Source organism: Chiloscyllium punctatum, chromosome 1 (assembly GCF_047496795.1).
Source record: "Chiloscyllium punctatum isolate Juve2018m chromosome 1, sChiPun1.3, whole genome shotgun sequence".
In the NCBI taxonomy this organism is placed as follows: Eukaryota; Metazoa; Chordata; class Chondrichthyes; order Orectolobiformes; family Hemiscylliidae; genus Chiloscyllium; species Chiloscyllium punctatum.
In genome coordinates, this window is record NC_092739.1 from 25590372 (window position 1) to 25603981 (window position 13610).

General features: G+C 39.0%; 1 protein-coding gene across 1 annotated transcript; it reads left to right on the top strand.

The window, feature by feature from the left end:
* Nucleotides 1-1834: 1834 nt before the first annotated feature.
* Nucleotides 1835-11126, top strand: LOC140483227 (fibrinogen alpha chain-like). The gene is made up of 6 exons (XM_072581354.1): nt 1835-1959; nt 3255-3362; nt 3452-3635; nt 3900-4045; nt 8062-9136; nt 9518-11126. The coding sequence occupies exons 1-6, from the start codon at nt 1906-1908 to the stop codon at nt 10222-10224; spliced, it is 2274 nt and encodes a 757-aa protein (XP_072437455.1). The 5' UTR covers nt 1835-1905; the 3' UTR covers nt 10225-11126.
* The last annotated feature ends 2484 nt before the right edge of the window (nt 11127-13610 follow it).

A 13610-nucleotide genomic window follows, 5' to 3' on the forward strand; every position in this document is an offset into this window, starting at 1 on the left:
TAAACACAAGGGTATACAAGCCCAGTCGCTCCAATCTTTTAAAGAGTGCAGAAGAAATTTACAAGGATGTTGCCAGGACTCAGTAATAGAGAGTTATAGGACTCAGTTATAGGACTCAGTCTGAGTTATAGAGAGAAATTGGATGAGTTAGGATTTTTTCTTTAGAGCTTAGAAGACTAAGGTGGGAATCTTATAGGAGTGCATAAGATTATGAGAAGGTAAATGCACTCAGTCTTTTCCCAGGGTTGAGGAATCAAAGGCTAGAGGGCATCAGTTTAAGGTTAGAGTGGAAACAATAAAAGGGAACATGAGGGGTAACTTTTTACACAGAGGGCGGTACGCATATGGAATGAGCCGCCAGTGGAAGTGATTGAGATGGGTACATTCACAACATTTAAAAACATTTGGACAAATACATGGATAGGAAATGTTTAGAAGGGGAAATGGGGGTGAGCATGGATGGGCATTTTGATCAACACGGATCAGTTTGGGCCAACTGGCCTGTCTCCATGCTGTAGGACTCCATGACTCTGACTCTATCTCCACTTCTTACTTTATAATGGAGGAAAGGTAATTGATTAAACAATGAAGATTATTTGTGTCAAAGACACTACCCTGAGGATTTGCTGCAGTGGTCTCTTGGAGCTGTGATCACTGATCTCGAGCAACTACAAGATCCTATGAGGAAAGGCTGAGGCACTTGGGGTTGTTTTCTTTGGAGAAAAGAAGGTTTAGGGGTGATTTGATAGAGGTGTACAAGATGATTAGGGGGTTAGATAGGGTTGACAGTGAGAACCTTTTTCCACGTATGGAGTCAGCTATTACAAGGGGGCATAGCTTTAAATTAAGGGGGGGTAGATATAGGACTGATGTTAGGGGTAGGTTCTTCACTCAGCGAGTCGTAAGTTCATGGAATGCCCTGCCAGTAGCAGTAGTGGACTCTCCCTCTTTATGGGTATTTAAGCGGGCATTGGATAGGTATATGGAGGATAGTGGGTTAGTGTAGGTTAGGTGGGCATTGATCGGCGCAACATCGAGGGCCGAAGGGCCTGTACTGCGCTGTATTGTTCTATGTACAACTGGCTTTTTTTGGATAGGTATGATTCTGAACAGCGGAGAGTTTTTGAACTGACTCCCACTGACTCCAGCTGTGCTGGATCACCTTGATTCTCCACTCAGTCAAATATTAGCCTTGATGTAAAAGGGCTGTCACTTTCATCTCACCTCAGCTCTTTTTGTTGAGTGGTCCTGGAGTGACCCAATCTGAGCATCAATCAGCAGGCTATTGCTCAGCTAGTGCTCCTTGATAGTACAGATGATAACACCTTCTATCATTTTACTGATGATCAAGAGTAATTTTAATTTGTAATTTTCCACATTGTTGGATAGATGTCAGTGCTGTAGCTGTACTGGAACTTTAATTTATAGATCATTTTGGAGTATATTTCTTCTGCTGCTCGACCAATTCATGGTCATTATTTGTTTTATTACTTACAAATTATTGTCAATTAAAATTGCACATGATGGATTTCAAGTCCAATTTCCCAGAACATTACATTGATGTCTGGTTTATACATTCAGAAACAATACCACTCTGCTATTACCTACACTTGATGTGGAGGCATCTATATTAAAAGCATTGTGGAGTTGCCACATAAATTCCATGTTGTATTTGCTTAAAGGTTTCACAGACTTTAGCATCTATTGACCTTTGGTGTGTCAACAAACATCAGTAAAAACCAAGAATGTCAGAAAGGCATGGGTGGTAAATGATCAACAGGTTCTCCACAATTCAGGTAAACAGGCTTCCCACTAACACTGACTGATTCTGATTTTGTAGGTTTGAAATTTGGTAAGGGAGAGAAAAGTGACATTTCCTCAAAGCCTTGCTGCAGAGCTAGAAAGATGAGAGCTGAACAAGCTTTTGGTTTGTTTGTATGCTTCATGTTAGTTGATTGGGTAAGTTTTCCTTATGATTAAATCATAGACAGAGGAAACATTATGAAGGTCCATGGGCTCTGATTTATATCTTGGGTGTAGGCCAACCTAATGACTCCTTAGTAGCAAATTTAGAAAGTAGTTGTGAACTGCAACAGTTCAGAAGTACTGCTCTTTTTGAAACATGTTCGCTGTTAATCTGTATTGAATTAGGTGAATGTAATGAAGTGAAATGGGGTGCTATATTCCTTTGTAGGTTGGTCCTTGTGATTGGCATTTGCAACAGGATGTAGGTTTGGAAAGTGTAAGAATCAACTTTTGAAGGAAAACATTTTCTTGTTATTTGAGTGTAATGACATTATCTCCATGGAAAACAAAATATTTAATTAAAAGTTATTGTCATATCTTATGTCATTATTATCATCTCCAGTGAAGAGAGCTTAAAACATATGCAATTATTATCCAATGTGTTGCTAAGGTTTCAGTTATACAGCTATTTCCACACATACAATGTAGTTTGGGGTGTCTGCTGATGTGAAAATTGTGGTAGAACATGGAAGCGAGGTTCCATAGAAATATCAAGTATCCTGAGGTAGGGACAAAAACCGAAGGTCATCTCGTAACAATCTGACTTGGTTCCAAATGCATTATAACTCCACTCTGGTACAAAGCCAAGGTGGTAGGCTGAAGCTTCTTCAGAAGATCAGAGAGGAGGAAGTGGACACTCTCACCTGCTATTTCCTAATATTATAAATTATTCATCATGGAGTCTATTTCCTTGTGCCATGCACCTTGGTTTTTTAACTCAGTATAGTTGGCAGGTGGTTGCCGGTTAGTATAACTTCAAGCTACTTCACTCCAAACTAGCATGAAATCATAAGATATATATTTAATGCTCATATTTTGAAATTATGAAATTTTTGAAGGAACAGCAGGCAAGTGATAAGCTCCACTCTATTGACACCTAGTCAAAGAAGATGTAAGCTCCCCTTGTTTCTGTAAATTTGCCCGATGGAAGTATATCCCACCATAGTTCTGTCTGTAATTAAATAGGTTCTTTTAAATGCTTGTTTTGAACAGTGAAAACATGAAAATATCTCCAATGTTTAGAAGAATATCCTACATTTTATTATGCAAAGCCATAAATGTTGTCTGATCATGATTGTAAGTTTAGTAAAGCAATGGCATCTGTTATTGATGAGTGCATTTTATTTTCACACATAAGCTCCCATTGTTCAAGAGAACATACCATGTCAATGTTTGCAAATCAGTGTTGAATATGAAAACAATGCCCTTTTTATTTATTATGATTGAAGATTCAGTCCCAGTCCTCCTTTGAGCCACGAGATCCTCAAAGTGGTGACCAATTTAAACCTACACAGTGTCCAGAAAAGAAATGGCAGATTTGTACGTATGGTGACTGGGTAAGTGATACAGTTGTCATTTCTTTTTTTTGAGAAATTATATATCACAAATAGCTAAAATATGTTACAATTTTGCCTTAATTCAATAGGGCTCTAAATGTCCATCTGGGTGCAGAATGCAGGGATTAATCAAGACTGAGAATCAACAAAATGATAACAGGATCCAAGAGCTTCAACGAATGTTAGACATGTATTCCACAGCATTTAGGAACACTTATATTACTGTGACTGAAGCTGTCAACAGAATCAGACAGACTCTGAGCAGTATGGGTGGTGAGTGGTTCCTCTGCTCATATTTCTTAAAGATTTCAGCTTTAATCTCCACATGAATTAAAATTGATTGACAAACTCAAATGATCACAATAGCACATTCTTTGAGGATTTCCCCTCATAATTCCAGTCCCATTCAATTTCAATTCAAGAAATGCAACTTCAAAGTTCATTTGGATTTTGTTCAAACTATTAATTTATTTTAAATATACACATGCAGAACTCTATGAAAATCCAGCTACAAGAATTTGTTTGTCATTTTTTTAGGACTTGGGGACACTTATTATCAGTTGGTGGATTATCTGAATTCCAGACTTACCATCTTGCAGAACAAAACTAAAGATCAAAATCTCAGGTTAAAACGACTAAAAAATAACATATTAGAACAATTCAAGGTTGTCTTAAGACTGGAGGTAAGGATTTTTTTCACACATTTGTGGGGTGTGGGCATTGTTGGCTGGGCCAATACTTATTACCTGTCCCTACTTGCCTTTGAGAGGGTAGTGGTGAGCTGTTTTCTTGAACCGCTGCAGTCTATTTATTACTTATTTTGACAGTGTAAGTTTTTCATTTTGAAAGTTGCAGGTATGAAAGTCTGTCGGTTATATAAGAATACTGAGGATTCTTTCTTCATCATTAACATCATACCTGGCAGAATTGATTGAATGGGATTTTCAAAAATCCTTGTCACAATTTCTGTTCAAACTTCCAGTTTTTCTGAACATTGAATTGCTTTGGCAGTGTTGAAATCCATCCAGGGAGAAAATTTCCTTAAAACTGGCAGCCACTTGTTAATTGGTTCTCAACATTTAGTGACCCTGACCGAACAATATTTATTGCTAATCATCCAATAGTTGCCCTACGAAGGTGACGATGGGATTTTTTCATTGAATCATTGGTAATAAGTGAATAATAAATAATAATTTTGATAACAAAGGAAAATGTTGTTTTCTATCTTAGTTTTTTGTACCTATGTGTTAGCTTTCTATGCCTTATGTATAACAATACCAAGATCCCTCTGAATATAAACATCTTCCCATCTCAATATTTAAAAATAATCTGTGCTTCTATGTTTTCTTCCAAAGCTACATGACTTATCACTTCCCCACATTATATTCCATGCGCTCTATTTTGAGTGACTCATTTAACCTGGCCCCACCAACTTTATAACAATAAGATGCCACTTCTTTGTCCATTCTCCTATCCTGTTCAAGTCCTTCTGCAGCATCCCTGTCTCCTCAACACTATCTGTCTCTCCACCTATCCTTGTGCCATTTGCAAACTTAGCAACAATGTCTTCATTTCCTTTGTCCATAACTTTAACATATAAGCCAAACATTTGTGGTCCCACCAGGAGCCCTGAAGAACTTCATTAATCAATGGCTGCCATCCTGAAAAAGACCCCTTTATGTCCACTCTCTGCCTTCTGCCAGTCAGCCAACCATTCTATTCATGCCAGAACCTTGTTCATAACACCATGGGCTCTTATTTAGCAGTCATCAAAGTAAAAAGAAAATCCATCAAGTCAGAGTTCAGTATGAGATCTAACTTGTCAAACAATAACGTCAGCTCTGATCTTTAAACATTCAAAACCTCTATGGTCTTCTTGCAAATCTTACACTTCTCCCACATGTAAATGGCACAAAATATAACAGATTATAATTAACTGTGTGTAATATATGTTATCAATGAACATAGATAATACCCCATCATTTGATTAATATGTTTGGACCAAGGACCATGAAATACATTTTTATTTTCATAAGATGTTTTTGGAACTGGGTTTCAAGGATTTCATTTTAGTTAAGGAAGACATAGAAAGGCGTAAATGTTTAGATGTTGACTGCCAAGACAGGTAGCTCGATTTAGGAAATTTCCCAACTGTGTAGAAATATCATCTTAGTATATAGGCTCTTTTGCACCCTGTTTCAGTCCAACCACATGGGTGCAGGATAGAGGCAGGCCCACTACACCCAGAAACAGACCTGAAGTAGCAATGAAAGCTGCTGAGTACTGGGGTAGCATGGTTATTATCCCTTTCACAATTTGCCTTGATTCTCTGAGACTTTGGCCAGGTGTTTGGTTACATCTTAGGCACTACAGTTCTTGCCCCATCACATCCACTAGGCACTCTATGCACTCATGCCAACTCAATGCCAATTCATGCCTCCATCACACACCCTTATATTCCCCATGCTAACTTCCCAATGTGCATTATATGATGAGCCAATTCATCAATCATAGTTACACTGGAATGAGTGAAAGCAACTTTCAAAAAAGTAACGATCTCGAGAAAAAGTGGTTTTCCAACAATAGTGATTGACAAATGTGTCAAAAAAACCAACCTTTGAAGTATCAATAACAGAGCATGGAATGCGTTGCCAGCAGCAGTTGTGGAGGCAGGGTCATTGGGGACATTTAAGAGACTCCTTGACATACATATGGTCACAGAAATTTGAGGGTGCATACATGAGGATCCGTGGGCACAACATCGTGGGCTGAAGGGCCTGTTCTGTGCTGTACTGTTCTATCTATCTATCTATCTAGAAACTTTAAGCACCTGACACCTCTTAATCTTATGCAAATTGACATTGAGACAATGATAGAACAGATTATAGACAAAACAAATTATTACCTCAGAGATGTCAAAGTCAACAGTTCTTTTGGACCTGTACAGACAGACTTATTCACATTATCCTATTATAAGAGTCTGTGTTTTCAATCAAGCGTCATAATGCTGTTTAAGGGCATGGGAGTGGGTGGGCCATGTGTTATAGTATTGGCATGTGAACTATAAGGTTCCATGGGTATGGGTGATGGGAAGGAGTTGCCATTGAACTGACATAAGCTATAAGGTGGAAGGTAAGAAACATGACATAAACTTTCAGAAGGTTCCCAAACCTAGACTCTGGTTCATAGCTGCTCTGAGAGACATTGAACCATAACTCATAAGGATGGCATTGTGACTCAGTGATTAGCACTGCTGCCTCACACCGCCAGGGACCCAGGTTTGATTCCTGCCTTGGGCGACTGACTGTGTGGAGTTTACATGTTCTCCACGTGTCTGAGTGGGTTTCCTCTAGGTGCTCCAGTTCCCTCCCACAGTCCAAAGGATGTGCAGGTCAGGTGAATTGGTCATGCACTTAACACAATACACAATTTAGCATTAGTCAGGGGTAAAAATAGGGTGGGGGAATGGGTCTGGGTGGGTTGCTCTTTGGAGGGTCAGTGTGGACTTGTTGGGCCAAATGGCCTGTTTCCATACAGTTGGGAATCTAACCTAATCTAACCCTGTAAATATGGCCGAATTCCATTAAATCTGCACAGTGCTCAGAGGTGTATCATTTGCAATGGAGCTGTCCGGAATGGGTGTTAAAATCATCACCAGTGAAAATTGGGGGTTCTGGAAAGAGAATATGAATCCCAGATTTGAGTCCTTTCTGCTATGCAGAATCACTCTTGTTCTGTGAAAAGCAGGGCCAAAGATTAAAATGACAAAATGGGCCATTTGATCCAATAATTTATAATAATAATTATCTAATTGTCAATTACATTTCCCCACCCTGTTCTCAATATCTCTTGGTCCACATTCCCTTCATCCCCAATTCACCCAATGTAAACATGCTTCTGTTTCAATCACTAACCTTGGAAGTGAATTCCATTGTCTCACAAGTCTCCGTGTAAAGGCCTTCCTTTGGCTGTCTGTTTCGTGCTGCTTACAATTAATTTTGCATCCACTGTCTCTTTATTCTTGAGGCCAGTTAATGGGAAAAATCAGTGGGCATTGTGTAAAATGGGTGACCAATTCACTACCAACTTTTTTTTGTATTACTGTCAAAGAATAATTTCACTCAATAATCTTAAAGTCAGTCCATGTTTTCCTTTAAACAGCTGATTGATACGCTGCTGATTTTTGTAGGCCTTCAATAATGACTCAGTAATGTAATTCATCCAAGAGAATCCTTGATTAGAATCCCTACAGTATGGAAACAGGACTTTCAGCCCAACAAGTCCACATCAACCCTCCAAAGAGTAACACACCCAGACCCATTCCCCTACCCTAGATTTACCCCTAACTAATGCATCTTGCACTATGGGCAATTTAGCATGGCCAATTCACCTGACCTGCAACTCTTTGGATTGTGGGAGGAAACCCAAACAGATACAGGGAGAATGTGCAAACTCCACATAGACAGTTGCCTGAGGCAAGAATCAAACCTGGGTCTCTGGTGCTGCGAGGCAGCAGTGCTAACCACTGAGCCACCGTGCTGCCCAGGTTATCTCTTTCACTATTCCTTTCACTATCAAGTTGCTCTTTGGGAATTCCGTGGCTATAAAGCTTTGAGGATGCAAGGAGTAAAATAGAAACTCTCATTCTTCCCATTAATAATTAGTGTTGCTTGATTTGAATATTCTTTCTTCTTGTTAGGTTGACATTGACATCAAGACACAATCTTGCAAAGGGTCTTGTGCGACAGCAGTTGTTTACGAAGTCAACAAAGAGAGCAATGCCCAAATGGAGAAATTGCTTCAATCAATGACAGGCATAAAACTGGACAGGATTGTGGATGTCAAGCCAATACATAAGCTGAAAATGAATTTGATGAAGAAATCTAAGAAAGGAACTAGTTTCAAATTTGATATTGATCATGAATATCCTAGGTTCTGGGAGGATGTCCACACTAGGTTAATTACCATAGAGAATGATGTACCACATGCAACTTCACATCTAGATCCTGACTTTTACAAAGATTCATTCTTAACTTCTACGCCAATGACTCCAAACATTATATCCACTATCAAAGGTGTAGACACTCATACAACTAGCATGAAGGGTAGCATTGTGCCCTTAACCCATGGACTAAATAGCACAGAGAAAACCTATACATCCCTAAAGTATGATAGCCTTGATAACAGAATTGAAGAGCCACTTTTCACAAATGTTTCAGCCAAATCAACCTCTTCATATAGTTCTTATGCCACAAAAACAAACCACTCCGTATCTGGTTCTAAAATTGTCATAAATCAAACTTTCACCAAACATAATGACATACAGACAGTCAATCAAGGTGCTTTTTCTTATTTGTCATTCCTCAATTCAGGACAAATAAATTTAAAAAAAATATCATTGCAGCAAAGAAGTAAGGGCTCTTTTGTTAATTTAACTCAAAAAAAGGCCAACCGTTCTAGTGATTTCCTCAATTATTCAACTTTAGGGCATTTTAACAATTCTATAACAACTAACAACAGAAGACATACCTGCGCTTCAACTGAAGAGGTGACAAGTTCCAAAGACAATGCACCTCATACTGAATCTGTTAATGGTAGCTGTGGCCATCAGTCCACCAATACAAAGGATTCTAAGGGTTTTTCAAAAGTCTCCAATACCACCCAAGTTACTTTGGATTCAAACTCATCTTTTGATGATGAAATTGGAGAGGAATTTCCGAATTTGCATGCCCCTAGCTTTAAAGTACGGAAGATTGAAGACTACATTGGCAAAGGTATGATTAATTATAACTTAAGTTAAAATTTGTTGCCTTTTTTCCCCACGGATCACTATGCAGATCAAATCAATGAACTGTGTTATACATTGTTCATGGATAGGCAATCCTGATTGATGACTGTAACTTGTTTTGCAAACACAGTAAAAAAAAATTCATAAGCTGATAAGGTATAAGGTATATAAATGTCTGTTGAGTATGGAATTTAATTGTTTAAAAATATCTAAAAAGCCTTCTGGAAAGTGTGTTTTGTGATGCTGACAACCAGATTACAGGGAATATATGTTTAACAATGGCTTATTTATTTGTGTCCAACTCAAACTGCTGTTCAACTACTTTCAATATGTCCAATTTAACATGCATTTTAACATTTGTTTTCAGATTGCAATGACATCATACAAAAGCATGCATTTGGTGATGAAGATGGTTTATTCAAGATAAAACCTACTGGCTCTGCTGGCGTAGTGACAGTTTACTGTGATCAGAGCACTGGACTGGGTGGTTGGGTATTGGTTCAGCAGCGAATGGATGGATCAGTTCACTTTAACCGATCTTGGGCTGAGTACAAACAAGGGTTTGGTAGCATTGATGATCAAGGCCATGGAGATATTTGGCTGGGAAATGAAGTCCTCCATTTACTGACACAGAAGGAAAGCATCTTTCGTGTAGAGCTAGAGGACTGGTCGGGGAATGAGGTGTTTGCTGAATACACTGTAACTGTGGGATCTGAATCAGATAGCTATAGGCTGAACATTGCTGACTATGGAGGAAATGCTGGGGATGCATTAATATCAGGAATATCTCTGGATAGTGAACATACCTCCCATGCAAGCATGAAATTTAGTACTTATGACAGAGATAATGATAAATGGGAGGAGAACTGTGCAGAATTTTATGGAGGAGGTTGGTGGTACAACAGTTGTCAATCGGCTAATCTAAATGGAATTTATTACAATGGGGGACTGTATGATCCCCGTAACAACATGCCATATGAAATAGAAAATGGAGTGGTATGGGTCCCTTTCAAAGGTGGCGACTACTCCCTTAAGGTGGTAAGAGTGAAAACTCGATCAAAAGCTTCAAGTTAGACCAAGAGTTTCAGTTTCAGTTGTTAACTAGTATAAGTGTTATGTTTGACTTGCACAGAAAAATTGACCTCTCATCTGGATGTTTCATCTGGAATATTGGAACACTTGAATAAATTGTTGAAAGATCTGCACCAACATTAAATAAATGGGTAATCATATTTCATCTAACAGATAATCATGAACAATGTCTTCATTGTTCACTCATTTTTCATTCAACTACAATCAAGAACACATGCCAGTTGTGTAATTGGGCATTCAAGGTCCAATATCTTCAAAATGGTACAAAGCCATGAAGACTAAAAAGCAATTTGATTCAATAGACCTAGTGGGATTCAATTGTGACAACAGATTCAATATCATAACCCACCAAAAATTGTCCTCAGTCTTAGTATTCATTGACTCCTGGAAAAGCAGGACGTAAGTGGCGAAAGGATTAGTCTTAATTGGATGTTATGTGAAGGTTTCAGTCCAATTAGTAGCAATCATGCTCTGGACTTCAAAGATTATGGAGTCACTTTTGTTGTGCAGTTTCATGCTACATTCAATGTTTGGGTTTGAAGGCAGATTGGTCAATGAGAAGGCAGGATCAAGAACTGTTTTTAAGCTAAGACTTCTTTGGAATTCTGTTTTGTTGCATATCAGTATTAAATACATGGCAATTTGAGATATATCTGCTTTAATATAACTGATAGATTGTTGAAAGCCTATCTCTACTGTGTCTCATGTTATCAATTTAATTGAATTTCATCTTATCTATCGATTGATCTTCAGTCAACCTGAATCGGCCCCATGCTGTGCAACTTACACTTTTTAGGAAGCAGATCTATGGCATTACCATGAGCCTGTTCCAGTCTCCTAATGCCCTGATACACAGAATTTATATTTAACTTGAGATAATATCAGGCAGACATTCTAGTGCATTACTGAGGGAATGTTGCGCTGTTGGAGGTGCTTTCTTTCAAATGATGCATTAAACCAAAACATTTTTTGCCCTGTTATATTCTATGGCATTCATCTGAGGAAGAGTAGAGGAGGTACCCCAGTGTCTTGGCCAGTATTGATTCTTGCTTCCTTGTTTGGATACAAATTAATTGCATTTCTACATTTTTTTTAACGCTTTTTGGTAAAGGCAAGATTTGTTGCCCATTCCTAATTGTCTCTGACTTCACTTCAGAAGTATTTCCTTTGCAAGGAAGTGTTTGGGATGTCTGATGATCATACAAAGGAATACATAAATTAAAAAAAATGTTTGTTTTAAATATAATGCCCCTTGAAACAGAAAAAAAAGCCACTTAACACTAATTACCTGGATGTTAATATCACTACGGACAACCTGAGACAGAGAGATTTATGAGAACAGCAAGGTTGGGAGAGTGGTCCAGGAAATGGCTGATGGAATTTAACGTGAGCAAGTGCGAGGTCTTGCACTTTGGCAAAAAGAATATAGGAATGGACTACTTTCTAAATGGTGAGAAACTTAATAAAGCCAAAGCACAAAGGGATCTGGGAGTGCTAGTCGAGGATTCTCTAAAGGTAAACATGCAGGTTGAGTCTGTGATTAAGAAAGCGAATGCAATGTTGTCTCTTATCTCAAGAGGGTTGGAATATAAAAGCAGAGATGTACTACTAAGACTTTATAAAGCTCTGGTTAGGCCCCATTTGGAGTACTGTGTCCAGTTTTGGTCCCCACACCTCAGGAAGGACATACTGGCACTGGAACGTGTCCAGCGGAGATTCACACGGATGATCCCTGGAATGACAGGTCTAGCATATGAGGAACGGCTGAGGATACTGGGATTGTATTCGTTGGAGTTTAGAAGATTAAGGGGAGATCTAATAGAGACGTACAAAATAATACATGGCTTTGAAAAGGTGGATGCTAGAAAATTGTTTCTGTTAGGCGAGGAGACTAGGACCCGTGGACACAGCCTTAGAATTAGAGGGGGTCATTTCAGAACGGAAATGCGGAGACATTTCTTCAGCCAGAGAGTGGTGGGCCTGTGGAATTCATTGCCACGGAGTGCAGTGGAAGCCGGGACGCTAAATGTCTTCAAGGCCGAGATTGATAGGTTCTTGTTGTCTAGAGGAATTAAGGGCTATGGGGAGAACGCTGGCAAGTGGAGCTGAAATGCGCATCAGCCATGATTGAATGGCGGAGTGGACTCGATGGGCCGAATGGCCTTACTTCCACTCCTATGTCTTATGGTCTTATGGTCTTATGGTCTTATAAGGAGAAGATAATTGTATGCAAAGGTTTTGCAACTCCTTTTGAGTATTCTAACCAACAGTTTCCTTCAAGGTGTGATGTGGCGTAGTGGTAGTATTATTGGGCAAACTCAAGTGTTACAGATTCAAATTCCATTCGGCAACTCATGAAATTTAGATTCGATTCATGAATAAACTCTGAGATTGGATTCAAACCTTATCATGGTGACCATGAAGCCATCATCAGTTAACATAAAAAGATCTGGCTGACTAATATCCTTTGGAGAAGGAAATTTGCTGTCCTTATCTGGCCTGACCTCCATGTAGCTCCAGATTTAGTTCAAGAAGATTAAGGACTGATGAAGAAATCTTAGCTTGCAATGCCCACATCCCACGTGGACCCAGCTGTCACAACCATTCTCCATTTACCATGACACACCTTAATGGGCTAAATATGTTCCTTTTCCAAAGAGGGCAGGGGTCTGTGTACAAATAAATGTGACTTGTATCAAGCACAAGTGAGTCACCTTGCAATTCTGATCAAAATCTTTGTAGATTGATAATGTAATTGTTAGTACAATTGGGGCTGTTTAGTAAGTGTGATCCAATTACAGAATCACATTTAGTTTTGGAGAAGCAGGTGGTGATCTTCATATTCATTTACTGCCCTTGTCTTCTTAAGTCGTAGCTGTTATGAGATTGGAAGGTGCTTTTGGAACAACCTTGGTGAGCTACTTCTGAGCATCTCGTAGATGGTGCACATTGCTGCCAATATGCATTGATGGTGAAGAAAGTGAAAGTTGAAGTGGTGGATGGAGCTCCAGTCAAGTGGGTCGCTTTGTCGTGGAGGGTGTCAAGCTTCTTGAGTGGTATTGGGAGTGTACTCATTCAAGCACATGGGCAGTATTCTGTCACATTCCAACCCAATCAACACAAAAATGGAACTTAATTATGCTGTTCAAAATACCTGCAACATCCCATAAACACCCCTTTGGTAAAAAAGGTAAAATCAAACACAGGTTTTACAGGAGAGATGACAGCGAGAGAATCAGCATTGAGCTGTTTCTCTGGGTTCCCAGTTAAAACCCAACTAGTAGCTGTAAACAAATTAGCTTGCTAAAACCAAACCAAGGAGAAAATGAGGACTGTAGATGCTGGAGATCAGAGCTGAAAATGTGTTG